General features: G+C 39.4%; 2 protein-coding genes and 3 long non-coding RNA genes across 7 annotated transcripts in view; 3 read left to right on the top strand and 2 right to left on the bottom strand.

The window, feature by feature from the left end:
• The window catches only part of LOC136420605 (DNA primase small subunit-like), a 67,582-nt gene extending 64,026 nt beyond the window's left edge, over positions 1 to 3,556 (top strand). For both annotated transcript variants that reach the window (XR_010753265.1, XM_066407635.1), the window contains exon 13: positions 2,725 to 3,556. Coding sequence is in view for 1 of the 2 variants with exons in the window: in XM_066407635.1 (XP_066263732.1) it covers positions 2,725 to 2,739 (15 nt within the window). In the remaining variant the exon portion in view is untranslated. The remainder of the gene's footprint in view (positions 1 to 2,724) is intronic.
• On the bottom strand, positions 692 to 1,821 carry LOC136420640 (ankyrin repeat, SAM and basic leucine zipper domain-containing protein 1-like). Its single transcript, XM_066407694.1, has one exon. It carries the CDS (start codon positions 1,815 to 1,817, stop codon positions 915 to 917), a length of 903 nt encoding a protein of 300 aa, XP_066263791.1. The 5' UTR covers positions 1,818 to 1,821; the 3' UTR covers positions 692 to 914.
• Positions 3,557 to 8,759: 5,203 nt separating the features above from the next.
• LOC136420652 (uncharacterized) lies at positions 8,760 to 13,285 on the top strand. The gene is made up of 3 exons (XR_010753268.1): positions 8,760 to 8,893; positions 9,483 to 9,570; positions 12,626 to 13,285. It is a non-coding gene; the product is annotated as an uncharacterized lncRNA (long non-coding RNA).
• Positions 9,577 to 12,620, top strand: LOC136420657 (uncharacterized). The gene is made up of 2 exons (XR_010753276.1): positions 9,577 to 10,526; positions 11,944 to 12,620. It is a non-coding gene; the product is annotated as an uncharacterized lncRNA (long non-coding RNA).
• A 2,894-nt stretch (positions 13,286 to 16,179) lies between the features above and the next one.
• On the bottom strand, positions 16,180 to 26,110 carry LOC136420654 (uncharacterized). 2 transcript variants are annotated; one of them, XR_010753274.1, is made up of 5 exons: positions 25,440 to 26,110; positions 24,931 to 25,014; positions 24,159 to 24,201; positions 20,483 to 20,553; positions 16,180 to 17,743 (listed from the first exon to the last, which is right to left on the bottom strand). It is a non-coding gene; the product is annotated as an uncharacterized lncRNA (long non-coding RNA). The 2 variants fall into 2 exon arrangements; XR_010753273.1 differs by lacking the exon at positions 16,180 to 17,743 and having other exon boundaries at positions 18,604 to 20,553; positions 25,440 to 26,109.
• Positions 26,111 to 26,874: the final 764 nt, after the last annotated feature.

The following is a 26,874-nucleotide window of genomic DNA, read 5'->3' as shown; positions in this document are numbered from 1 at the left end:
AGAGACTCACGTTGACACTCACTGAATGTTGGCTTCCTGAATCCTTATTCCTCCTTGATTGTCTTGATACTGCACACTTCCTTCTAAAGCCAGTGTAGCCTAAAATGGCTCCTTCAACCGTATCTTGAAGGAATGTATGTCACCTTTCTTAACTTCAAGGTATGACGTCTAACCTTACAGATTCTGCAGGGAGGGTGTAAAGGGGTATTCAGGCATTTCTAGAACATTTTTGGAAATTGGAAAATTCAAAGTTGCCATCTACATGTGTAAGCTATAATGCACAAAAGAAAACATAATCTTTTATCATAGTCACCGTGCTGAATTGGTGATTCGTACCTTTAGAACTTGTTGAGGAATGTATTTCCTTGCAAAGAGTGTCATTGGAAAATCCCCATGTGTAGCCTTGTTTTTTTTAGCCCCAGTTCAGTTTGTGTTACAGCTCAAACAAAAGCTCCTTGAACAAAAAGACCATGAGAGTATGAATGGCCATGAAATTAGACCACAGTTCCCTACAACTGGTGCCACCAATGTCAGTAACAGTATTGGGAATGTGCGTACCAAAAGAAAAGGGGCATCAATTCATGTTAATTTTAATAACTATAAGGACTGAAGTAAAGGAAGAGAAAAAAAGAGCCATAACTTTTGCAGATATTTAATTCAAAACAATTTGCAAAAGAATATTATTGGTTCTAATGAAAAACCCTTCACTGTATTGTGCTGACAATATTTGTATGAAGTAATGCTAGACATTTCAATTCCTTTTATGACTAATCATCTATTCAATCAACATCCAGCTTTCTTCCTTTCCCTAAAATAAGATGCACAGGTTGACTAAACACTGGAAGTACAATACATACAAATGTACATGACACTTAATGCTTGTTGTTAAGCACGACCTAATACATCTTAGCACATCAGTTCTTTACTTCACTCTTAGCCTTCCCCTCTGCATGCTGTATTAAGTAGTTCACCACAGCTACATTATTGGCATGTTTAGCCAAGCTGAGAGGAGTCAGTCCTGTCACAGGTGTTTGTACATTAATGTCTGCTCCTGCCTTCACCAGCGTCTGTACCTCCTCCAGACAGCCTCGCTCTGCAGCCACATGCAGCGCGGTGAAACCCTGCTTATTGCTCGCATTCAGGTCAGCACCGCTCTCCACCAAGGCTGCAAACACTGTGTCAGTTACGTTACGATCTTTTCTTGCTATCGGAGTCTTCCTGGTCACGTGGCTGGGATTCTGCGTCATCCCTGTAAAGACGTAGTGAAGAGGACACTCTCCCGCCTCATTGGTTGAGTTGACGTTGGCCCCGAGTTGTATCAAACATCTCACCAGGTCTTCGCTCCTCATGATGACCGCGAGAATGAGCGGGGTAACGTTTCCGACGACCGTGTCGGGTACCCACGTGCTGCCGTACGGCACCTTCTTTAGGACATTTCCGCTCGTGTCGACGTTAGCGCCAGCTCGGATTAGAGCACGCGCTATCTCCGAGGACCTACACACCTTACATGCCTGTAAGAGATAGGTAGTGCTGCACGTATCACGCCCCTGGTTTTTATCAATGGTGATCACAGTGTACGGTTTGTTCAGGTTGAGGTTCTGTGCAGTACACAGAATCGTGTGAACCTTTTTCAGGTCGTCGTTGCAAATGGCGTCCCAGAGTTGCTGTTCTTGGCTGCGTGTACCGCTCTTCTGTGAACTTGACGCTGTTCCTCTCAAGAAAGACGACTGCGTGGAAGATCTTGTCTTAGTTGTCGTCGGCTCCAGTCTTTTTGCCTGTTCGTTTGACATTATGATCAACCTTCTATCTGTAGCCATGAAGTAACCTGTCTACTCCCAAAGTCACAGTGCTTTTGCGTGTCCCTTTTTGTTGGGGGATTACCTGCTATGGAGAGCCAAATCTGAGTTCAAAACAATTCTGTCTTCTGACTAAATATTAGCATAAAAGAATGAAAGTTGGCATAGTGAAGGTATTAATGGGGAAGTTTGTATTCAAATCACTAAAATGATCATTGATCTACATGGCTTGTACAGCATCAATTAACATACTATACTGTATGTGTCTTACTAAGAATAGACCATGTATTCACGACTTAATAAAGGCAATTAGAATAATACAACAAAATAGCAAATACAGCATCAGTGATGTGCCAAACCCCTCTGCATCCTCCTGATGACACCACTTTTCAGTCCGAAATTTGGCCTAAAAATACAGGAGAACATTAGACTATTTAGAGTGTCTGCCAGGCATGAAAAAGTCAATATTTCCACCTGATGTACAGCCTTGTAAGAGGCACTAGGCATGACCGTCTTAGTCACACAGTAACAAAGGAAAGACCAACACTGAAACATTTAAAAGAGAAGACAGTTTGAACAGAGTAATTGTATCTCACTGCTTAATCATGTAACGCAGACCTGAACATGAGTGGACTTGACAGCTTTTTTGTCTATATCCAATCAGAATGCGAGAGGTCATCATGGTTGACATCCAGTGGAAAAATTCTATCTTCATTTTTGACTGAATGTCACTGTAATAAGGCTGTGCTTTTCTTTTGCCTGTAGTGAGTATATTACAAAGATGATATTCCATGTGCTCTTGCCCCCAGCCCAAGGCATGTTTTAGAACTTTAACAAATGTTGTGAACATTGTGAAATGTATCGTGTACTGATGACATGCATGTTCTGGGAATATTGTGGTCTGACTGAGTTTTTCTTTACCCCCCAGGTTATCCAAAGCTGATACAGTACACTTGACCATGTGGGACCTGTCCATGTTCCTGTGTATCTTCCATATTCCTGAAGAACCTGTCAGCAGGCTCCTGTCAGCTATCCTGTTTATTGATTACCTCATTGTCCATTATTCTCCAAGCAGAGGTTTCGACTGGGGGGCTAGTAGTGGCCACGGTTTCTAAAGGTTGCTTCCTTACTGCCATAAGAAATCGTGGCCACTACTAGCCCTCAACCAAAACCTAAGACCCCTTGGAGAATAATTGTCCATATTCCTGGAGGACCTGTCCCTGTTCCTGTGTGTGCTGTGGGACCTGTCAGCTACCTACAAGACAAGGATTACATGCTTATAAGTTGCATTCTACTTTGCTGACTTTGCTCAAATAGAATCCATGTCTATTTGAAGAAGTATCATCCTATAAGACACATAATCTACAAGTTAGAATAACACCTTAGTTTTGATTTTTTCCATTCATCCATCTTTCCATCCATCCATCTTTCCATCCATTCATCCATCCATCCATCCATCCATCCATCCATCCATCCACCCATCCCATAGCTGATTATATAATGTAAAATTTTCTGTGTATTTATTTCACATTGAGGACATGTGTAAATAGTGTTAACAATGTTTCCCCTTCCCCAATTGTATTTTCAAGTTTGTTGATTAACATATATTGTATGAAGAACACTGAAGCTTCACTATTATATTAGCATTGTTATGTTAAAAGTATTGTGAAAAAATGCACTCCAGCTGTGTTTCATAGCATGTGTTGGTGTTGCAGTTAGTATGGCTGTATTTTCAATAAATTATTAATGTTATATCAACATTGATGTCTGTTGTGCTTCTTTGTGTCCTTGTTGCTAGTAGACAGTCTAGTTTTGTTCAGAAATAATTTCTGAACAAAACTAGGTTTTCCACCAACAGTTTGCATCACTGCATGGTACTTAATAATTAAGTACCATGCAGTGATGCAAACTGTTGGTGGAAAACCTGGTTTTTGCTGAGCTAAACAAAATAACTTTTAATGCCATATGGACATGTTACAACACAAGCAACTTATGTAGACTAAGGTGAAGGCCTTTAGATGTATGTTATGCAGATTAGGATATCATTGGAATGATATGATACATATAATGTATCACAAAAATTTCTATAGCTTGATACAGATACTCAGGTAAGGGTGAATTTCATTGTAGATATGCATGTAGATTATACAATCAATAATTGAACATCATTTGTGGTGAATATCACTGTAGACACATAACTTAGGTGATGATGATCTGAATGTCAATGCCCACCTCTGTCATAACATAGAAATGCAAAATAGAAGCACAAAAATGCAAATATTTCACAGACGTAGCCACTTATGGATCTAACTGCTAATCTGAAACTCCTGCCATTTACTGCTGAGATGATATAACATTTTTGTATCAATTATACAAAATAATCCCTTATTTGAACTTCAGTTCAGTAAATTCAGTTTCAATTTGCTTTGGACAAAGTTGGCAGTGATTACAAGAGTAGTAATTGGGCAGTGATTGAAAATTAACAAAAGGAGTATTTGATTGAATTATGTACGGCTTCATGCACCCCTGTGTAGAAAGTACATATGGTACGGTCCGTTCAGCCAGGTGCGGTGCAGCTGTGTTCCCCTACAGGCCTACCGCATGGCGCAGGCTGTTGGGCGGGATTTTTGTCCCACTTTTGGCGTACATTTTCGGCTTTTGGTCCGCAAAATATCCATCTTAACGTCTGCCGTGAACCTTTTGAGTGTTTCTGGGTGTGTTTGTGCCGTTTTTTGAATGTTTGAGGGAAAAACTGCTCATTTCCTGACCGAGTGAAGTTTGGAGAAGAAAGGAAAATGTCGTCTGCCACGTGGGAAGCACGACGTGGTGTTGGAAGACTCGTTCTTACATTATAAGGTAAGGCAGCACATTATTTAGCTGAATGTATTTCTTACAAACATATAACAACACGTCTCGTATATTGTTTCCTAAATACTTCGTGCTCGTCTCAAAGTTTGAAGCGGTTTCTGCTCCATTTCTTATATGTGCTGTAGTCTTGCATATCTTGTCAATGAGTTGTTTTCGTAAAATACTGAGTGTATTTCCTCTGTGTCGAGTAGCATTGAGAAAATAATGGGTCAGTTTCCGAACGAAAAAAAAAGTTTTGTCAGTTTTTAGTTGTATTATGTTTCGTTGAGCGTGGCTGGGCGACCACGTGGTGAAATGTGCCGCACGTCTGAATAATTAAATCCCCCATGATGTTCCCGCCAAAAATGTCGTGTATACTGTATTACAAGGCTTCCGCAAAGGGTGGAATATTTTGATTTAAAAACAAGTGACAGCTCCAGTTGTTGTGCTTTATTTTGTATTCCACGGTTTAACTGAGACATGAATAGTTAAGCACCTGTATTTTAGGGCACAAAGGGTTTATGTGTGTGTGTGTAGCATTTAAAATTATCTGCACCATTTAGATCAGGTCTGGAGGTTCAGAATTATGTGAATAAGCTAGTTCGGAGTTGCTACTACGCATGTGCAGTGTCAAAGGTGAAGGCCCCGCGACGGAAACAAGACCCGTCTGGGCGTTGTTATGCAAATCTAGACAATGGGGAGGTGAGCACTGTTTCCGTCGCGGGGCCTTCACCTTTGACACTGCACATGCGTAGTAGCAACTCCGAACTAGCTTATTGCAGAACACGTATTCACAGCCCTTAGATATATATAGAACTGTAGTTATGTACCAGCCATACTTTGTACCTTGTACATGTTGTTGCGCTATAAAGTTATCTGTATAAAGAACGGTCCAGACCAGCTGTGTTTACAAATTGGGGGGGGCTTCACCTTTGACCTGCACAAGTGGATGATGTTTCAAAATCTTGGGTTGATCTTTTTGCAATCTGTTAATCTGGATAATTGTCATTCTATAACTTCACCTTTTTTTTCACTCACTTTTAGACAAAATAGTCTTTTATACCAACACTGCTGTTGAGTTCTAGTACAAGTAGACTATTGTAAAGTATTGATGCTTTTGCTGATTCAAATGGAGGTTGAGAGAGTCCACCTGCAGTAGCTGGTCTAGTGTGTAGGCCATCTTTCTTAAACCAGACAATGGAAGGCACCACCGGTAATTCAGCACTAAGGACAGCTGTTATCCTAGTAGTTAAACAAAAGGTCAGTCATCCTCAATAGAGGTGAAGTGTCATGCGTGTTCAGGTAGCTAGTAGTTCAAAGGGCTCCGCTATGGCTCAAGTTGTAGCCAAGTGCACCGGGTCGCCCCTACTCTTCTCGATAAGTGTGCTGGGTTCTTTTACGTTCAGAGGTTTGGTGCTTGTGGTTCACGCCTGAAGCTCTGACTTTGTGTCAGCGTCCAAAATGACTTTAACCCTCACAGCATTAGGGACTAAATATGCCAAATTTCAAAATAATCTATAGCCTATTCAAGCATATTAACCGTTGTCCTGGTGATGTTTTTTTAACGGAATTTAGTTCATTAATTTGATTCCTTAATCAGGTCATTGACTCCTGACTCTTTCTGCACTGTGGTGGCATTGTTACTTCCGCATTTGGAGTGTTTCACTTCGTTGTGATGCGTTCAGTTGTAAAATACCTCCAGACTATACATATACAGGACCCACATATAGGTTCTGTTATGTGCAACCCCTATATTTTGGGGGTCTGCAGGACAAGGATTAGGGAATTGTCATAGCTCTCTGAATCAACATTGTTACTATGTTTTAAACTGATTATTCTTTGATCACATACCTTAGGTGTGTCTGGAGGGCCAGCTGTGATTCCTGTCCAGAATGTTGCCCGAAACACAGTGTTGCTTGAAGACATGGGTAAGACAGACTGCTTCACATCAGATTTCTTATTCTTACTGAACTACGAACACGGAAATAAGTAGAAACATCTTGCCTTAAAACTGTATGAAGCACATAGAGTAAAAGAAGCTATTTCTAGATCTGTCCTTTTTATTCCTTTCTAATTATGTTTTCAGCCATGCAAGGTGTTATCTTGAAGAAATATTGTACTTTTTATTGACATATTACCTCTGTCAATACCCCAAGCTGATTTTTATATTTGTATGTGTGCCCAGAGTCTCTAAGTGAGCTGTGACTGCTGTTGGGACCTGGAATGCCGTCTGTGTTGGTTGGAGACATCGAGGGAGCGGACTTGTTTGTACAGGTATGCATGACTGTTTCACAATTATCAAATTTCTTATCCTTGATTTATTGTGAACAATGAACATGAAAACAAGTAGTAACATCTTGTAAAAGAACTACTTCTATTTCTATATCGGATTCCGTTTGATGTTTTTGTCCCAAGTTATATAGGTCGTTATTGTTGAAATGTACTTTCCTAATCACATGTTGCCCCTGTCAATGCCCTGATCTGTTTCTTGTTTTCATACATAGATAGCTGTGTGTCTAGAAAACCTGAGGTGTGACTCCTGTCTGGACCAGACCAAGACTTGTGAACACCAAATAAGCCCAAACTTTTCTTAAGGTAAGATTATCTGATTGATACTCCATACTGTATATGAGATGGACTAATCCTCAATCAACAGACATCTTCACTCAGCATTCAGACTTCAGTAAGACAGCCAGAGATGTACAGCTCCCATTCAGAACTTTTATTCAGTCTGTGACAGTTTCAAAGAATTTCTTGTATAGTGCTAACTAAGGTTTGTCTTTGTCTAAACCTGAAGAGTTTTTTCCCCGGCTGGAAATTCGCACTACGTGGGCCAGACTGGACTCCTTTGTTCACCAACTTCCCTCTTTATTTCTACTACAACATGATTGAGTTTAGTTGTTGATGTGTTTTAAATGTCGGTGTCCAATCCCCAATCCCCAACCCCTCCCTCCCCCAACCCCACACTAACAAACTTCATTTGAATAAAAGAAATGCTACAGGAGATTACTCGTGTTGACCAGTTCTTTTGTCAAATACTTATAAAATTTTATTACAGAAGAAATGATACACTTAAAATAGTTAGTAAATTTTTACCGATATAAAATAGAAAATTTCTAACGCCGCCAGGCTACCAGCAAAGCCGCGGCCCCACGTGCCCGGTCGGCAGCACAAAGGCCCCGCCCGAGGCAAATATGTCACCCCCTCAAATCCACTAAGAGGGGGACAGGGGTGTAGTTCATGTTAAAGCTTATTGTGTTGTTTTTCCTGTTGAATTGCACATTTCAGATAACCTTTGCATTGTTTCCCTGCTATATTTATTTTAAATGATTTCACTGCTTCATTTTATTACTTCTTTTGGCCACTATTTATTATCTTGTCAGTTCTAAAACTATAGCCACCAATTTGAAAGATTACTAAGTGACATTGATCATAACTTTGCTACTGAAATTATAGTTCAAAGAAAAGGCTGAATGATTCTTCATGTTAATATCTACTACTAGACCCTTTTTTTATAATAAAATTACTGTGGCCTAATATCGTTTGGAACTTAATTGTACACTTGAAGTAATGGCCTTGTGATTGTGACATTCATACGCCAAAAAAATGTATTTTAAGGGAAAAAAAGGTACATTTGTAATCCATTATGACTGATTTATCTAATTATATTACACTGAAGCAACATTTTATAATAGACCAGTGGCAAGATGTCAAGATTGATAAATTTTCTATGTCTACAGGTTTTATTTATTCCCAGCTTCGTGTTTCCATGGCAGCTTGCCTGTTGTCTTGATATTTGGAGATGGTGATATTCTTAAGATGAAGTATGCAAGCATTAAAGGCAACCCAAGCAATATTAGGACCGAAAATCGGATTGTGAAAGTCTATTTATTTCTATACATGATAAGTTAAAACTACACTATCACAATGTATAGCAACGTCCATTATGCAAAAATACTACATCGTTGTGATGTGAGAGCTTACTAAAAATCGTTCACAGGGTTTTTGTAGGCTTGCATGTTTCTGTGTGGTTTTAATATGCTCAAAGAATTAGTAAATGTCAGTAGCAAAAAGATTTTAACATTTTTTTGTCCCTATATTGCTTTGGTTGCCTGTAAATATTTAGGGGAAGTTGTTCAGGTGTGACAATGTTGTCTCTGTTCCTTTTTCTTCAAACTTTCTCTGGTCTTCTTGCAGATGGTCGTCCAACACAGCGTTGCTGCCGACTCCAGCAGGACGTGTGTTTAACAGTTAAGTTCATTGTTCTGACTATATCTTCTTGTGATTTTCGCCTTGCTTTTCTAAGTTGATTGGGTGAGAGGCAAAAACCCTGAATACTATACAATAATGCATTCATGTTTGCGGTAACTGTGACTACTGTTGTTTGTCAAACTGAAATATCTTTCAATGAAGTGTTAAGCATTCGCTGCTTAACAATTTTTGTCTAACATTGAAGGATGGTGGTAGTGAAGACATAGTATTCAGTACATAAAATGACCTGTGCTGTTGTCTCAGGAGTAAGAGGCCTGGAATTAGCTTTACTCACTACTGCTTGTTATCTTATATTTTATTGTATATACATTGATTTGTAAATTAGGACTGCTTCTAGTTTTGCTGTAAATGCATTTAAGTTCGCTTGGTTTTTATTTCGCTGTTGGCAGAAAGTGGAGTATTTGCGGTAGTTTTAAGTTACCATAGTAGCACTATAGTCGTAGATGGAGAAAGTTTTACGATGGTTTTTAAGTTTACCGCAAATATTTCTGCATTTACTGTAATTGTAACTGTTTTTACATGTATCAATATGTTGAGGTATGACACTTTTCTCTGCTTTTCATTTAGTCAAATGTATCCAGACTGGCGACAACTGACAGCAACAGACTCCAGCCGATGCAGAAAAGAGTTTCTTCTGGAGAAGAACTGTTTGACAGTTAAGTTGTTCATCGATATCATTTATGTTGACTGTACACTCACTCTCTGTGCAATAGAATTACCTTCGGAGTTTCAGGGCTTGAAATACTGGGTGCATCAGTGTAAGTGCACCTAGATATTTTTGTACTCTATATTAGCCTTCGTTGCAACGATTTTTCAACTTATCAGGTCCAGGTTCCTTGGCTGGGGGCCGTATCTGCTTGGGATCGTGTGACCGGACTGTGTTTTGTCGCTTTCAGCAAAGGCAGTCAGTGGTGATTAAGAAAGTCTTTCAAAGGGCCAATTATTGTAGCCGTGAGTAATCTAATGTTATGTTGCACAAAGCGCACGTGAAGTGACGCATGCTTTCTGGCAAATGATTATCATGTCTTCAAAGTCATGTTGCAAATTTCTGAAATGTGGCCTAAGTTTTCTTTCTATTGCTGATATCTTATGTGAATTTAGTCGTTATAGCATAGAGATCTTAGTTTATTTTTCAAAGAAGGAGACAACAGAGGGTCAGGGGTTAGATGATATTTGTTAGCGGCGTGAGTGGAGAAAGTATTGCAGCTTTCTCACGCTTTTGTGAGACACGTTTCCTTGCACAAAAAGCACAGGATCATTATAGCAACTTAGTTGGATTTGCAAAGAAAAAAAAACGTACGAAAGGTGTGTTATTTAGGTGTCCGTAAGTCAGTCATGTTTTAAAAAGACATCCCGTTAGCATGTACGAGGCATTACGTAAAAGGGAAGTGAAGATTTCCCTGTGCTGGTCGTCTTTATATTACGGGAAGTTAGTACATCCATGCCAAATGGTGATAAGTGTTTTTTTGATAGGCCTTTGCTGAAGTACTTTAAGAAGCATTGAAATCTTGGCATTGTTGTAAGGGTCCTTTGGTGAATTCAAGAAGTTGATCCCTATTTATTATCCTAATGTTTGCCCTGAGTTCAGGCTTCAACGTATGGTAAATTCAAGCATAACAATTTAGTCTTTGATGAATTATGATACCCGCTTCTGGTGTAGAATGTTCCTTTGATCTGTTAAGAGTGTGAAATATTGGAAGTCTGTAAGAAAATTTGCATGACTATTTGCCTAAAGTAGATTATGTTGAATGATAAAGTCCCGTTCATGATTGAAAAAATGAAACAGTTTGAACCATTTCAGCAAAGTAAGCCGTTTTACTTGTGAACATGAATGCTCCGTAACAGTTTAGTCTGTTGTTTTTTCTGAACCTCCTCGCAAGGTAGTCTACAACGGTTCAGAATAGTCATCATGAATGCAAAAGCGTTACGAAACCGGTTCACATCCATCTATGTGAGGTCATAGTTTGCGGCGTCAATTGGGCTTAAGAGTGGGAAGATTTCCCAGCACTGGTCATGGTTTATCATGGGAAGTTCGCACATCCATGGCAATTGGTGACGTGTTTTTTGATAAGGGTTTAGCTGAAAACGACAAAATGCAGCAGTCACAGGATCCCAGCCAAAAACCTGGACCCGATAAGTTGAAAAATTGCTAGTGGGAAGGACTGCAACGGAGGCTAACTCTACATTGTAATGGTTCTCATGTACACTTACAGAATATTCTTGAAATCCAAGTATCAGAAAAAGCAATTATTTAACTTTTTGTTGTACTTTATTTGAAATATGGATTACGATTTGAAGTTTGCCCTCACGGCAGTCACGTCAAAGTAATGTTTTGCTGAAATTCAACTTTATTTTATGTGGTTCACCCAAATTGTTTTGGTTGGGAAATGAATTTGGGGCCCTGCCTTCATAAAGAAGGTTATGTTTCTGTGGACGGATCAGTATGTAGGTTAGAGCAAATAGTTTCCAAAACGTTGTGTATTGTTGCCAAATCACGGGCATGTCGTTCTGGTCTTCATTGTCCTATTTCCCCATTGAGTTGGTGTTTTAGAGCCCCGGGTAGAGAGAAAAGTTCGAACAAGCCCGCCCAACATGGTGATGTGGTCAATCGATCTACTGTAACTTCATTTTAGCTGATTTAACAGTCACAAGTCAACATCTGAAATGTTATCACTGCAAATATTTGAGACAGTAATGTTTGTTTGCAGCGTTGAAATGAAGTGCCATGACCTACTCAATTTCCCTCCAACCGCTATATGATAATGATTCACAGTATTCTGTGAGCGAACTGGTTATCCAGCAAGTTTCCTTGCAGATTCGTGTTGCTACCCGGTAGCAAACGATGCACGCTAGGTTGAGATAAGATGACTTTTGTTTGACAAAGGTGCAACAATCCATAAAGATTGGAAATTTAGCACAACAAAATTTTATGTATCTACGTCCTAGGATAAATGTACACAGAATAAGTCAGTAAAAACAGAACATTTTGAGCGCTTTTTTAATGCGCCGAAAATCAATGAGGATTTAGGCATCCCTACTTTTAGACAGAACGTCATAAAGACCTGTAATTTTTTTATCCCAGGATTTTCTCATTACACTTAAATGTTATTGGTCAAATATCTCACGTCTCTTACCCATTTTTTGTGGGAGGAAAGTGCTTGAAACTTTAAGAATGTTGACATAAATTACTGCCAGCCTGCTTTATATATAGGGGTATTTGTGAAATTCTAAGGCTTCTTTGTTGGCAATACCTGACTGTGAACTGGGGGGGGAAATAACACTAGTGGGGAGGCACATAAAGCTGTTTTTTCACAGCCACCGTTAGAAATGATCTAAATTGGCCTTGTTGCAAATTTCCGCTGGAATCTAAGCTCTGCGTATACCTCTTACATGCACTTATTATCTATTTTATCTCATGTATTTGTTGAAATGACTCTATGGTGTTAATTGAATCGTAATGCTGATTTCATTGATTGATTGTAGTATTGTGTAATTTTCATTGCATATGTATCTGTCTGTCCATAAATGCCACGAGAGTCGGTGTAATGTAGCATTTGACACAGACCTGGGGAACTTTCTGTAAAACTTGTTATGTACTACCACAATATACGTCAGCATTGTACTCTACGCACGCGATAATGACTTGTGGTTCTGTTTGTGTGTAAGGCCATGTAGTACTATATCTATAACAGTTTCGGTTTTTGTTTCAGGAAATGTAAGACGGACGTTGTGCCAACTGCCGTATCTTCAGATGCTGTAGCAGTATACATGTGAAGACCTCAGGAAGATAGCTCTTAATCTTTTCAGTACTTCCCTGGCTTCATAAAAATGTGACATGGTTTTGCCGTAAAACCACAAAATTATCTCGTGCCTTCGTATTGTATTGTTTCACCATAATGATGAAATGAATAGTGGCCTTGAATGAACTGTACTTGTCGGAATTTAGTTATAATGGTTCGAACCTTGGAACGCGTGTTTACTATGCATAGATCATCTAATTTATGTTGTCCAAAATTCATCGTAACAGAGGTGGAACATGATGTATTGCACAAAATGAACGATTAATCTCGTCGCATTTGTACAAACATATTAAGTAAAACTGCCAAGAAATGTGGTCTTCGATTTTGTCGGAATTTAGATGTAATGTGAGTTAACTATGCATGAATCCTCTAATTTATGTGGTAAATGTAAAAAAGCTTGCAATTTGGTACTGAGTGTAAAGATGGCTAGAATTTGTTTGTACTTGTAGGATTTTTAATGTATTTGTTTGAAATAAAGAGTTTTGATTGATAAATGAACTAGGCTGGTTTCTATGTTTATAGGAATTGCTATTCCTGTAAACATGACCAGTGTAGTTCATGTTAAAGCTTGTTGGGTTTTTTTTCCTGTTAAATGGCACATTTTAGATGACCTTCACTACCAAAAATGCGTTATTTTTTCTCTTCATATAATCCATGAAAGGGGAGAGAAAAAAAACTGATATTTTCTTAAGAAAAATAATCAATTTAATAAAAGAAGAAATTTAGACTTGGTAGAAAAACTTGCCAAGAAAGGTTCTTAATAGAATGTGGAATGTGTTGCAATTTTTCTTCAAGATAAGAAAGTTTTAAAAAAAAAGTATTCTTGGTAGTGTTTGTTTTCCTGGTATATGTATTTTAAATGATTTCACTGGTTCATTTCACATAAGGTCACGCCAATTTATTATCTTGTCAGTTGTAAAAGTAGCCACCAATTTATGAGATTACTGGCATTCTTGATAAGTTAAGTACTGAAATTATAGTTAAAGAAAGGTGAATAATTTTTCATGTTAATACGTAGACCTTCTTTATGAAAGGATTTAACTGGTGTGGCCTAATGTCGTTTGAAACTTAATTATAGACTTGTCACAGTTGTGCAGAAACATCTTTATTTGGTTGCAAACCTAAGCCAATTCTAAGCGCAAGTGTGACGGGTTATATATGGAAGCAGTAGATAGCTAACAATATGAAAAGTAATACCGCGCAATGAAAAATTTGATATTGTAAGTTACTGCTAGTGGTATTTCGTTGTAGCAATAATCTAAAGTATTTGGAAGACTTTATTAAAACATTTGTGAAAAGTAGTAATAGATATTCTTCCAAATACTTACGATTATTAATGAAACAGAATATTAGTAGCAAATAACTTACAATCTGAAAAGTTGTCTTTGTGCATTACTTGTCATATTGTTTGCTATTTATTGTTACCACTTACAACCCGCCACAGTTAATCAGGATTTGCTTAAGTTTGCAACCAAATTGCCCTTAATTTTTTGCACAGCTGTGATATTAGTTCAAGTCTATAATTAAGTTCGAAACGACATTAGGCCACAGCAATTTAGTTATACCAAAAAGGTCTGGTAGTTGATATTAACATGAAGAATTGTTCAGCCTTTTCTTTGAACTATAATTTCAGTAGCAAACTTATGATCAATGTCACTTAGTAATCTTTCAAATTGGTGGCTATAGTTTTAGAACTGACAAGATAATAAATAGTGGCCAAAAGAAGTAATAAAATGAAGCAGTGAAATCATTTAAAATGAATATAGCAGGGAAACAATGGATGGATGGTTATCTGAAATGTGCATTTTAAGAGGAAAAACAACACAATAAGCTTTAACATGAACTACACCCCTGTCCCCCTCTTAGTGGATTTGAGGGGGGGGTGACATATTTGCCTCGGGTGGGGCCTTTGTGTTGCCGACCGGGCACGCGGCTTTGCTGGTAGTCTGGCGGCGTTAGAAATTTTCTATTTTATATCGGTAAAAATTTATTAACTATTTTAAGTGTATCATTTCTTCTGTAATAAAATTTTATAAGTATTTGACAAAAGAACTGGTCAACACGAGTAATCTCCTGTAGCATTTCTTTTATTCAAATGAAGTTTGTTAGTGTGGGGTTGGGGGAGGGAGGGGTTGGGGATTGGGGATTGGAGTGAGGGGTTGGGGATTGGAGTGAGGGGTTGGGGATTGGAGTGAGGGGTTGGGGTGAGGGGTTGGGGATTGGAGTGAGGGGTTGGGGATTGGGGTGAGGGGTTGGGGATTGGAGTGAGGGGTTGGGGTGAGGGGTTGGGGATTGGAGTGAGGGGTTGGGGATTGGGGTGAGGGGTTGGGGTGAGGGGTTGGGGTGAGGGGTATGGGTGTGCAGTGAGGGGTATGGGTGTGCAGTGAGGGGTATGGGTGTGCAGTGAGGGGTTGGGGTGAGGGGTTGGGGTGTGGAGTGAGGGGTTGGGGTGTGGAGTGAGGGGTTGGGGTGTGGAGTGAGGGGTTGGGGAGTGGAGTGAGGGGTTGGGGAGTGGAGTGAGGGGTTGGGGAGTGGAGTGAGGGGTTGGGGAGTGGAGTGAGGGGTTGGGGAGTGAGGGGTTGGGGAGTGAGGGGTTGGGGAGTGGAGTGAGGGGTTGGGGAGTGAGGGGTTGGGGAGTGGAGTGAGGGGTTGGGGAGTGGAGTGAGGGGTTGGGGAGTGGAGTGAGGGGTTGGGGAGTGGAGTGAGGGGTTGGGGAGTGGAGTGAGGGGTTGGGGAGTGGAGTGAGGGGTTGGGGAGTGGAGTGAGGGGTTGGATGGTTGGTTGGATGGATGGATGGAGGAGTTGGGTCTGGATGGAGGAGTTGGGTCTGGAGTGAGGGGTTGGATGGATGGAGGGGTTGGGGACTGGAGTGAGGGGTTGGGGTCTGGAGTGAGGGTTGGAGTGAGGGAGGGAGGGAGTGAGGGAGGGAGGGGGTGGATGGATGGAGGGTGGGGTGGATGTTAATGAAAGACTCGACACACTTTAACATGAACTAAGCTGGTCCAAGGATGTTTACAGGAATAACTTCAAAGTAAAACCCAACAATCCTCCTAAATCGTCTCCTTCTGATATAACATAAGAGTTTATGATCCAGTCTTAAGATTTAAATGACACTTTCTGTCTACTCAAAAACCGATCCAAAGTCTCTAGTGCCATATAGTTTCTGAACAAGTAACTTAGTAAGTATCCTTGCTCAAACTATGCGCCACCGTTGACATTGTTTGGGGATGGTTGATGGTTTTGACAGAAGTGTTATTTAGTCTTCACACTTGATCAAGTACTCTCATATTACAGCAGAAGGACACAATTCAGATGAATTCCTGGCTTCTACACATTCCTACAAACATATGTTTACCAGCCTAGCTCATTTATCGTCTTTTAACCTTAACTTTCTGGCATTTTCTTCTTCATGTAAAATCTTCACAAATAAACAATATCATACAGTCTCGGTACACACCATCAGCTTAGTCTAACAATATTGCTAAAAATAATACTTTTCAATTGCTACATGGTTTGTCGTGTGCATTTGTAGTACAAACATCAAAGATTCTAACACAACAGTTCTTCTACATTACACAAAGTTGACGGTCTCGCCACACAAGATCAGCTTAGCCCAACAATATTGAGAACAATACTTTCGAAATTACTACAAAGTTCGTCGTGTGCATTCGTAGCACAAATAGCAAAGATTCTAGCACAACAGTTCTTCAACATTACAGAAAGTTGACAATCTCGGTAAACAACATCAGCGTAGCCCAACAATATCGAGAACAATACTTTCGAAATTACTACAAAGTTCGTCGTGTGCATTCGTAGCACAAATAGCAAAGATTCTAGCACAACAGTTCAACATTACAGAAAGTTGACAGTCTCGAAAACAACATCAGCGTAGCCCAACAATATCAAGAACAATACTTTCGAAATTACTACAAAGTTCGTCGTGTGCATTCGTAGCACAAATAGCAAAGATTCTAGCACAACAGTTCTTCAACATTACAGGAAGTTGACAGTCTCGCTACACAACATCAGCTTAGCCCAACAATATTGAGAATACTTTCGAAATTACTACAAAGTTCGTCGTGTGCATTCGTAGCACAAATAGCAAAGATTCTAGCACAACAGTTCTTCAACATTACACAAAATTAACGGTCTTGGTACACAAAATCAAGTTGATTAAACTAGACAAAACAATCTTTGCTCCTTGATTATACCTGTACAGTTATATAATACCATCATGTGAAACATGTACTTGACAATAGCGGATACTTCTTTATCTGGAACGTCAACAATCTCGATCTAGACAAACATGTACCGCATTTTGTACATTGCTAAGAAAAAGGATGACCGACATATATATTCAAGTTTTCATTACAAATTATCTACCGATGACTGTAAGTTAACATTTTATAGAAACGTCAAAACAGAATACTCAATGGCAAACGTATATCTCCAACAAAGATTTGGACCAACAGTCAGCTGTGTGTAAGATACAATAAGCGCACACCCACTATAGATATAAAAAGCTGCCTGCTCACGAGAAAATGTGTTTACTAAGTTTTGTACAATGAACGCAGTGGAAAATGAAATACCGAAATAAACGAATTATGTAAAACAGCTTCCATAAAATCTCCTACCTTTCAAAATGTGCATAATTTACACAAATCTTTCTACTAGAATCAACCAACCCACTTACGATAAAAAACATGGGTCACTTCATTTTCCACTGCCTTCAAAGAAAGAAGTCAAACCCAACCATAGTCAACCATAGAACTTTCACAGCAGACTAGATAACTTTTTCGATTTCCATGTATCTCCATGTGCCTTTGAGCATGAACTTGCAATAAAGATATTATCATGTGAATGATGAAAAACACTCATAATGTAAATAAAGTCTTTGACTTGACAGATCATGACTTGTATCTCCGGTCGCAGCAAATTCTCAGGCTGGAGGCAGGTCATCTCCAGAAGAAACTCTTCTCTGCATCCCCTCGGCTGGAGTCTTGCTGTCGCCCATCTGGATACATTTGACTAAATGAAAAGAAGAAAAAAGTGTCATACCTCAACATATTGATAAATGTAAAAACGGTAACCGTTACAATTATAACGCGGGGTCCCATAACTTCAAACGGGTTTTACTTTGTCTTATTATGCAGAAGAGAGACATGTTTGTTTCTATCCACTAGTGTGCTGAATAAAAACGCCGAGAACCCAACTTCATGGATATAGCGGACGTCTGAATGAAACACGGATTTCTGTACACCGATTTTTGCGCCACCAGGAAAATTTGGCTATAAAAAATGACTACATTCGATGCAAGGTCATTGCGTAATGTCAAGTCTTACATAAAGAACAGTCAACAATCGCAAGGCAAACTTTCTTGTTTTACACGACGCATAAAGCCATACAAAACACACAAGAAACGTAGGTGTTTGTTAGTTTATCAGTCGCGATTAAACTTGCCTTAAATAACAATATAACCTCCCCCCTTTACGTCACGGCCATTCCGTTGACCACGATTCGAATGTGATGCTATAGTGTTGACATTTCACGGTCCCCATCTAAATCAAGTACTAGCTAGTGAGGCTCCAAAAAGGGCAAATCTTATTACATGTAATCTAGCTTGAAACACGTCGGATAAACTTGCATTTGATAAGTTCCCGTCGGCAGGCTTGCACATATGGTTCCACAAGCAAACACATTGATGTTGCAAACATGTAACCTAACCCCGCATGTGAATATAATTGACAGGCCGCTTCGCTTTGATGTGAGCAGCATGGGTCTGAGATCTCGGAATGCATAATCACTAAGTTCATTGAATGTAACTGGATATTTCTCATTGCTGCTCAAAAACAATCTACAAACTCATGAATAGCGAGCTCTAAAAACAATTGATGATGTTGTTTAAAATATGTCATAGCGGCTGCTGCCCACCCGTGTCAGGGACCCCGGCAGCAGTTTCAGGCCTCGAAATTAACTTTTTTCCCTATTGTCCCTGAATTGTCCCGAAAGTGGATTTCAACTGTCCCGAAAGTGTCCCAAAGTGTCCCAACCAGGGCCAAAGATGTGAACTTAGTGGGGGTCTGGATTAAGTTCCAGAGGTTCATGTTCAGCTTAGATCCTATACTGAACTCAAGCCATGGCATATGTGTGTTAGAAATATTTTTCTTTTCAGTTACGTACAAAATTGCATGTTTACAAACATTTTGCATGCAAAATATAATACATGCAAAATTATATACAGTCAGCAGTAAACACAAATTTTAAAGCTCTCAAACAATGAAGAAAATGAAAAAAAAAGAATTCCAACATACAATAATGAATAAACAAGTTTTTACAAAATCAATGCCTTTTTCTAATTTAGTAAAATTTCTAATATGGCAAAAATAACAAAGAAGTACTTAATTTCGCCCCAAGAAAGAATAAAGCACGATGCTGGATTTAATCTATCATATTATCGGGCAATATCGGCCCTCTATTGACATTTGAAACTGCAGTCTCACAAATTCTTGTTAGAGGGCGTTGTGTCGTTCCCGCGTGTTATTGCGAGATTAAGCAAGAGTTCGCTAAAAATTTCAAGATGGCCGGTGTTTGTTTCTATTCTTCGCCAAATTGCCGAAATCGCGGGAGTTTTTATTGAGGTGTTTTTAGGCACAACCTAACAGGTTGACTACGGATGGAACTATATTCAATAAACATTTCCCAATGGAATTGGGGACATCTTTACCGCAAAATCTTCCGCTGAATCGAGTTCCTCCATCATGACGAGAACTGAATTTTCTGGTTGTCCTGATATACTCCAAAACGTAAGTTGAATTGTCTCGAACCCAAATTCTACTGTCCTCGGGACATCAGGACATGGTTAATTTCGAGGCCTGAGTTTGATCAAAATACTGGATACTACTACTACTACATAACTTTGCACTGAATTGACTGGAAAAACAAGGAAGATTTGCCGCGTACTTTCTGGTCACATGCAGTGCTGTGCCGAGTACAAATGTCACCATTTCAGTTTCCAGTGTAACCATGCTTGCCCCGCAGTTTTGGACGTACAGTTGTGGCACATTTGTCCGTTCATGCAACACGACCATTTGTATCCCAAAAGAATGGATCGTCAATGTTGACATGGCTTGGAACGCAACAAGCGGCGTAAACACTGTCGCTAAGTCACAGCACGCACGGTCAAAAATTACTTACTTCCACAAAATTATTCTGTTTACTTAAAATCGTGACGACAAATTAAAGAGAGACAAAGGTATTTGTTACAGTTCCCTAATTAGAATGGAACAATATGGAATGCTACATTCATAACTGTTACAACATTTTTCTGGTTTTACCGACTGAGATTATAGACTAAGTGTAAATTGTGCATGGACGATGTAAAATCAACTCGACAACGGAAAATCCTTGAACACCGCCACTCTAATTTATCATTCGTCAAAACGCAACACTTTGCAGACAACCGGCACTGGTGCCATGTCATGTCAAACTCGAAATTTACGTTTGAAGTTAGGGGACCCCCCCGTTAAGTCAAGCAATGCTCTAAATAATCTATCTTAGTTTACAAAACTACGATTCAATCCAAGAGTTTAAAAAAAGCAGTTACTGTAGCACTCTAAGACTCACTCTTCGATAACAGAAATTGTGTACAGTCAACTTGGAAAAGCCAGTCCAATTATTTCAGTTGGCAAACAGTTCATTTCTGCATACATGGAACTTTCAAAAGTACAAATTTCAACAAGATATAGTCAGAACAATGAACAACTTAACTGATAAACACACATCCTGCAGGAACTCTTCCTCGCATTGGTGTAAAACTGCAGGCTGGAGTCGGCAACAATCTGCAACAAGACCAGAGGAAGTTTGAAGAAAATGCAACACAGAGACAACATATTGTCACATCTGTCAACCCAGCTATCATCATTTGTTTGGGTCCACCGCTGGTAAGGGACATAAAATTTCGATCTGACATCTAAGAAGGCAATTGTACAATAGCGACATCTAGCGCACTGATGATGTAACAAGATTTTACTATTCAAAAACTAAGCGAGATGTTACGATTAAAAACGTGGCCGAAAATCCAGCTAAGAACTTTTACTCTTTCCCGTGCTAAAGCACAAGTGACGCCACGAACTATGACCTCTTGCACCCAGATGTACGACGTCATTAACATCGGTGTGAACCGGTTCCGGAATGCTTTTGCGTTCATGATGACAATTCCGTGAAACAGTTTTATTCTGAACCGTCGTAGACTACCTCACAAGGAGGTTCAGAAAAAACACAAACTTCCCGCAACAAACACGACCAGCGCAGGGAAATTGTAACGCCCCTTATGTAACACCTCGTAACATTCTAACGGGATGTCTTTTCAGTACATGACGCCGCCCTAAACAATGGTCGATCATAATCTAACCCCTGACCCTTTGTTGTCTCATTTTCGTAAAAAAAAATATAAGATCTCTATTCTATCTTAGCTATAACGGCTAAATTCACAGAAGATATCAGCAATAGAACGAAAATTTGTAACACGACTTTGAAGACACCATGATTTTCATTTGCCAGGAAGCATGCGTCACTTCACGTAGGCTTTGTGCAACGTAACATTTCAATTGCTTCTCGCGGCACTGTCATTACTTCTCGCAGCAACATTAATTGGCCCTTCGACAGACTTTCTTAATCACCACTGCCTTTGCTGAAGCTGACAAAGCACAGGCTTTCCACACGGCAGTTACAGGATCCCAGGCAGACACGGCCCCCCAGCCAAAAATCTGGCCCTCATATTAAGTTTTTCAAAATCGCTGTGAGAGAAGCCTGCGATGGACTTACAGGGGCTATGCATACACCCAGTATTTCAAGCCCTGTGTAAATGATACATAGGCCAAAAAAAAATGCACAATGCAATTATATAAAATGCTTACAAATGAGAGAGTGCTCTCTGTGAGAAGTAACACATTCTTTTTTATCATTATATGAACATGAAGAAATACTTCAGTGCTGCATACCTAAACCCCAGACTTGATCCAGACTGTAACTAACGTTTAAGTTCAAGTAAAAAAAAAACACGTCTAAACTTGAAAAAAATTTTTTTTGTTTTAAACCATCTTAAAGTCTCCTGAGATGGTCAAATTTACACAATGCTGTTTTTGTGTTTATATCTCAACTTTTGTGTTTACTACTGAGTCCTGACCAATATAATTTCACATATATAGTTTCAAAATACATGTAAAATATATGCCAATATGGAATGTAACAGGAAAAAAAAAATTTCTAGCAGACATGCCATGGTTTCAGGTCCGGAACTGAAACTGAACCTCTGCATCTAAATCCGGACCTGAACCTGAACACAGGTTTAGGTACACGGCACAATGAAGACACATTTTGCATGAAAACAAAGTTCAGCTGCATTACAGAGAAAACCTGTCAGGGTCTCCAAAATCTGATAATGTCTTGGATAGGTTAAGACCCGACCACACAGCGAAGTTCACATCAATCCATTCATAGCTTTTTTGAGTTCTAATAATGATGTTCAAGGTAGCAGAGCACAGTTTCGAGCCTATGGGGGTAACCCTCGGGTTCTATAGTTAAAGGCCACAGCAAGCACATTTTATGGATGACATCTTCTGCAGACTCCACATTTAGTGCGCGCAAGCAAAAGAAAAACAAGGCAGGCCAAAAAAACAAGACATCCATATTTCACAACTTGAATACCATAAAGCATTTAAGAATTGAAGCAATTAAACATGGTACATGTATTACAACCAACAAGTCTTTTACACTGATGTCAACATTAAAATCATTATGAATTTAGATCTGGGTTTCAAGAACGCAAAAACATTAGGTTTCCCATCTACTGTGCACTGGAGTCTCCTGAGTCATGCGGCAGACTGACTGTGACTAAATAATGCTATCTACTGACTTTGAAATCACCATTTCTACATGTGCAAATTTTTACGGCATCTAAAACGTTTTTTCAATGTAACTGACAAACGTTTGAAACATATTGCCCCGTTTTAGGTATATTGACCATTGCCAAGGGGGAAAAATCTTTTTTTATTTCTAAATATGGCAATTATCAATGCACTGATGTCATCCATAAAATTTACTTCCTGTGGCCTTAAGAACCAGAAAGTGACGGACATCGACGTGGATAAATCAGAGTAAAGTTAGGGTATGCTAGAGAAGCACATTTACATGCCGAATGGGCAAAATTCACAATCTCATTCCTACAATCTAAAAGCTGACTTATCTATATTATAAAAACGTACTATCCTTCAGTGTGGTTCAAGATTTAGGCGGCACTGTTTCTTTAGTAGACTTTACCGCTAGATCACAGACTCCGGGGATGGCAGATAAATACTGTGTGCTGCTACCTCAACTTACCAAACGCTGCTACTATTTAATTTTTGAAAAAAATTCATTTCAATCATTATTGGAACAAACACGAAAGTGTGAATTGTGCTGTTCCTACAAAATCCATTATCAAAATAAGTATAGAGGTAAAGTAAGATCTGAGATTTACATTGAAACATATTCATGTTCCATAACATTCTCGTCACATCATAAAATCAATATATACGAGGAGTCTATATGTCGTTCAGGCGGTGTACAATATATGGTATCCGATAATTGAAACTGAGAACAATATACGGTATACAATGAGTGGAACCGAAAACATCAACGTACTCATTAGGCCACAGCAAGTAAATTTTATGGATGACATCCTCCGCAGACTCCAAAATTAATGAGATAGGGCACACAAAAAAACAAGGCGGGCAAAAAAAAAACAAGATTCCTATATTTTCAAATTTTGAGATCACAAATCTTGTTAAACAAGAATTGAGGCCACGAAATATGATATCGTGACAAACAGGTCTTTTATTGCTGTATTCAACCAATGTATTAGTCCTGTATTCATTCATATATAATATAAAACCTCCTTGATTCAACAGTAAACATGTCCTTGTAGATGTGTATCCACTCAATAGACTAACTACAACAAATGCAAAAAAGAGCTTGTTGTACCATCATCTGACGCAACTACACTGGGTATTCATATGTGATGAAACACCTTGTGTATACAGCTCAATTAACTAGACCCCCCCCCCCAAATATTTGTATAATGTCCTTGCTAGAACAAATACAGAAAACAGCTTGTTATTATACCATCATGGGCAGGAACCACACTGGGTATTCATATGCAATGAAACACCTTAGACTGTCAACGTTTACGACATATATGCCCATTTTTGGCATGTTGACCACCGTCGGAGGGCAATGAAATTTGTTGTTTTTTATTTCGAAATCAGGCGAAACTTAATGAGCGCGCTGATGTCATCCATAAAAATTACTTGCTGTGGCCTTAAGTAGTGTCAACAGTTCAACAAGGTATGGCAAAGGTATTGGTACCAAAAATATGACCTCGACAAACAAATTGTCAAACACTCACCAGGACTTTTCTTCTAAGTGCAGGTTTCCCCCAATGTTCCTCCCTGTGTCAATAAACGGTCGCAGTAAGTAACAAGTATCAGCAGTTGTCAATTCATTTCAAATAGACTTACATGTATGTTGCCATTTGTGATGTTATATCATATCAAAGCATAATTTCAACAGCTATTTCTAGAACAATAAGCCCATTCATGGTTCCAACTACACATGTGCAGTGTCATAATAACTTCAGAAAATAACATTATTTTACTTCTCACTTAAATTTTGAGTGCTCAACACCACTCAACTTCTTCACCTCAAAGCATAACCTTACAGCAACTTAAAGACATCTCTCAAATCTGCATGGGTAGGACAGAAGTTTTCTCTGTCCGCGGGATATTTTGGCAGGAAGAGTTAACGTTAATTGCACCCACCTGCGCGTGCATACAGGTGGCGGTACAGCCCGACCACGTGCCGTACAGATAAACAAATTAAGACACTTTATGTCGCGTTTTTTTCTGCCACATGCATTATATCAACTCATACCATTCCCACATGACTCGATACATATATATAACGTTATTTACCATTTTACGCACGCAATAAAGAGCAAAATGCAAACCGGGAAGGAATAGACATTAATATTTTGTAAAGCCTGTCTTCTCTTTGAGTTCCCGCTCAATATCAAAACTCACTAAAAGGCCCGTCCAAAAATAGCGACGCTTGCCTTGTTTCCTATGTAAAATGACACTAAATCATAAGGAATTCTATCGACGAAACAGAATTTGTTTTACCTCCAGTAAAGAACGAGTTTTCCAGCAATACGCCGTCCGACATTCCCGCCAACATTTCTGCCAGTTCGTCAGCTTTCCCCGAGGCTGCAATTGCACAGAAAAAAAGGCCAATTTCTTCGTCCAAAACTATGAGAAACCCTCGTTAAACCCACACGACTAAAACAAATGCCACCACGCCGCGTTTTGGCGGGAAAACTGAGGAGTGACGTCACGTACATTCCAACAGGTGTGGCGGCCACGTGGAGACAAACAAAAGACACTTTTCTTTCAGTTTTTCTGCGACTAATATCAACTCATACTTGCTATAATTTTCACACAACTTATGTTATCTAACAAGCTATTTACGAACGTAATAAAGAGCAAAATTTTCAACCAAATACGAAAGAAATAGACATTTGGAAAGGTTGTCGTAAACATGGCATTTTCCGCTCAGGATTCAGAGAAATTCACCAAATGACACCAAATTTCACATTTTAACCTTATGTCGAGGAAACAGTTTGTTGTCTCACCTTGTAAGAACGAGTGTCTTCACCACGCCGTTCCGTTCTGTTCAACATGCCAGCCTCGCCATTTTGTTGTCTCTCCGAAACGCAACAAGTAAAGAAGGGCCCCTTTCCTCTCGAAACTCCTTGAAACGGCCACGACAATATTCCAGAAGTTACTACACACATTAAAGGAACAAACTTGAGAAGAAAAATATTTGAATTGTCCCGAAAACTTGCAAAAAAATCCATCCGAAACATCTCCGCACGTGGAGCATCCTTGCACACACGCCTGAGCTGAACGGACTGAACCAGACTGTGCCAACTGTGATCTCCACACGGGGGTGTAAAACCGCCTATTTCGGTTGTTTGTTTGTTTGTTTGTTTTCTCCTCGACTAACCCGGACCGCCACCATCTTATCAGCAGGAAAAGACCCCACCTCAAAAATGACGACGCTCGCCCCCACGAATACGGACTTGTTCTGCCATGGGAAACCCAGCGATTACATGCAATAGCGTCTCACACAGCCAAGTCTCAAGTGAGTCCAACCAGAATCAACGTTCGAATGCTGGCGGGCCGGAACTAGCCTCACCTAGTTTCCATCGGTTTCTGTGGGGACACACGAGCACGTCGGTACAAATAAGGAGAGACACACACCGCTATATATGCCACGGTCTTTCCTTGTACACAACGTCTGTGGTTTGGACACGTTCACACTTTAAAAACGTTATAAACGGTGAAAGAAAGTATTTACGAATTTCTCAGTCAAGGTGCATACTTAGGATGCCTGCACACGTTTTTTCCGTTGGACCTAGCTTGCCTAAATCAAAATTTCACCAACTTTTTTCAAAGTTTACAAGAACATTTGTTTGAAGACGCGAACAACAGATTTCAAGACATGCATTGTGGGATAAAGGTTGGGGGTCAAACAAAAAGTAATTAATATTCAGAAGCTGCAAATATAATTACCTATAATGTCAATCAACAACGGCTAATGAACAACGTTAGCTCGCTACACGACAGTTCGTTCCTCGGGGGGATTTGAATTTGGAAATTTGTTCCCTCTTTGGGATCGTTAAGGTTGTATTTTCCTTGGACCTTATCGATGACTGGAGTATACCTCAGACATTCTTACTGTCCATCACAATAGAAAGATCCTGACTGTCAATCACAATTATCAGTTCAACCAATGAGAACGTGGCAATTAGCTATGAGTGGCTGAAAATCCGTAAAATATTTGCACCTTTACGCAACTTTTTATTTTGCTTTTGGCCATGTTGATTTGATTAATATATGGATGACATCTTCTTCGACTTTTGTTTTTTATTCTTCTTCTTCTTCTTCTTCTTTACTGCTTAGCCTCATATCTGAGATTATCAGCAGTTGCGCATGGGTTAGATACAACACAAGTGTCCGGAACAAGTAAAACGAAGGGAAAATAAAGGAGAGGCACTAAGGAAC

Source organism: Branchiostoma lanceolatum, chromosome 15, assembly GCF_035083965.1.
Source record: "Branchiostoma lanceolatum isolate klBraLanc5 chromosome 15, klBraLanc5.hap2, whole genome shotgun sequence".
NCBI classification, from domain to species: domain Eukaryota; kingdom Metazoa; phylum Chordata; class Leptocardii; order Amphioxiformes; family Branchiostomatidae; genus Branchiostoma; species Branchiostoma lanceolatum.
Note: the sequence above shows the minus strand (reverse complement) of the source record. Positions and strands in the feature narration are given on the sequence as shown.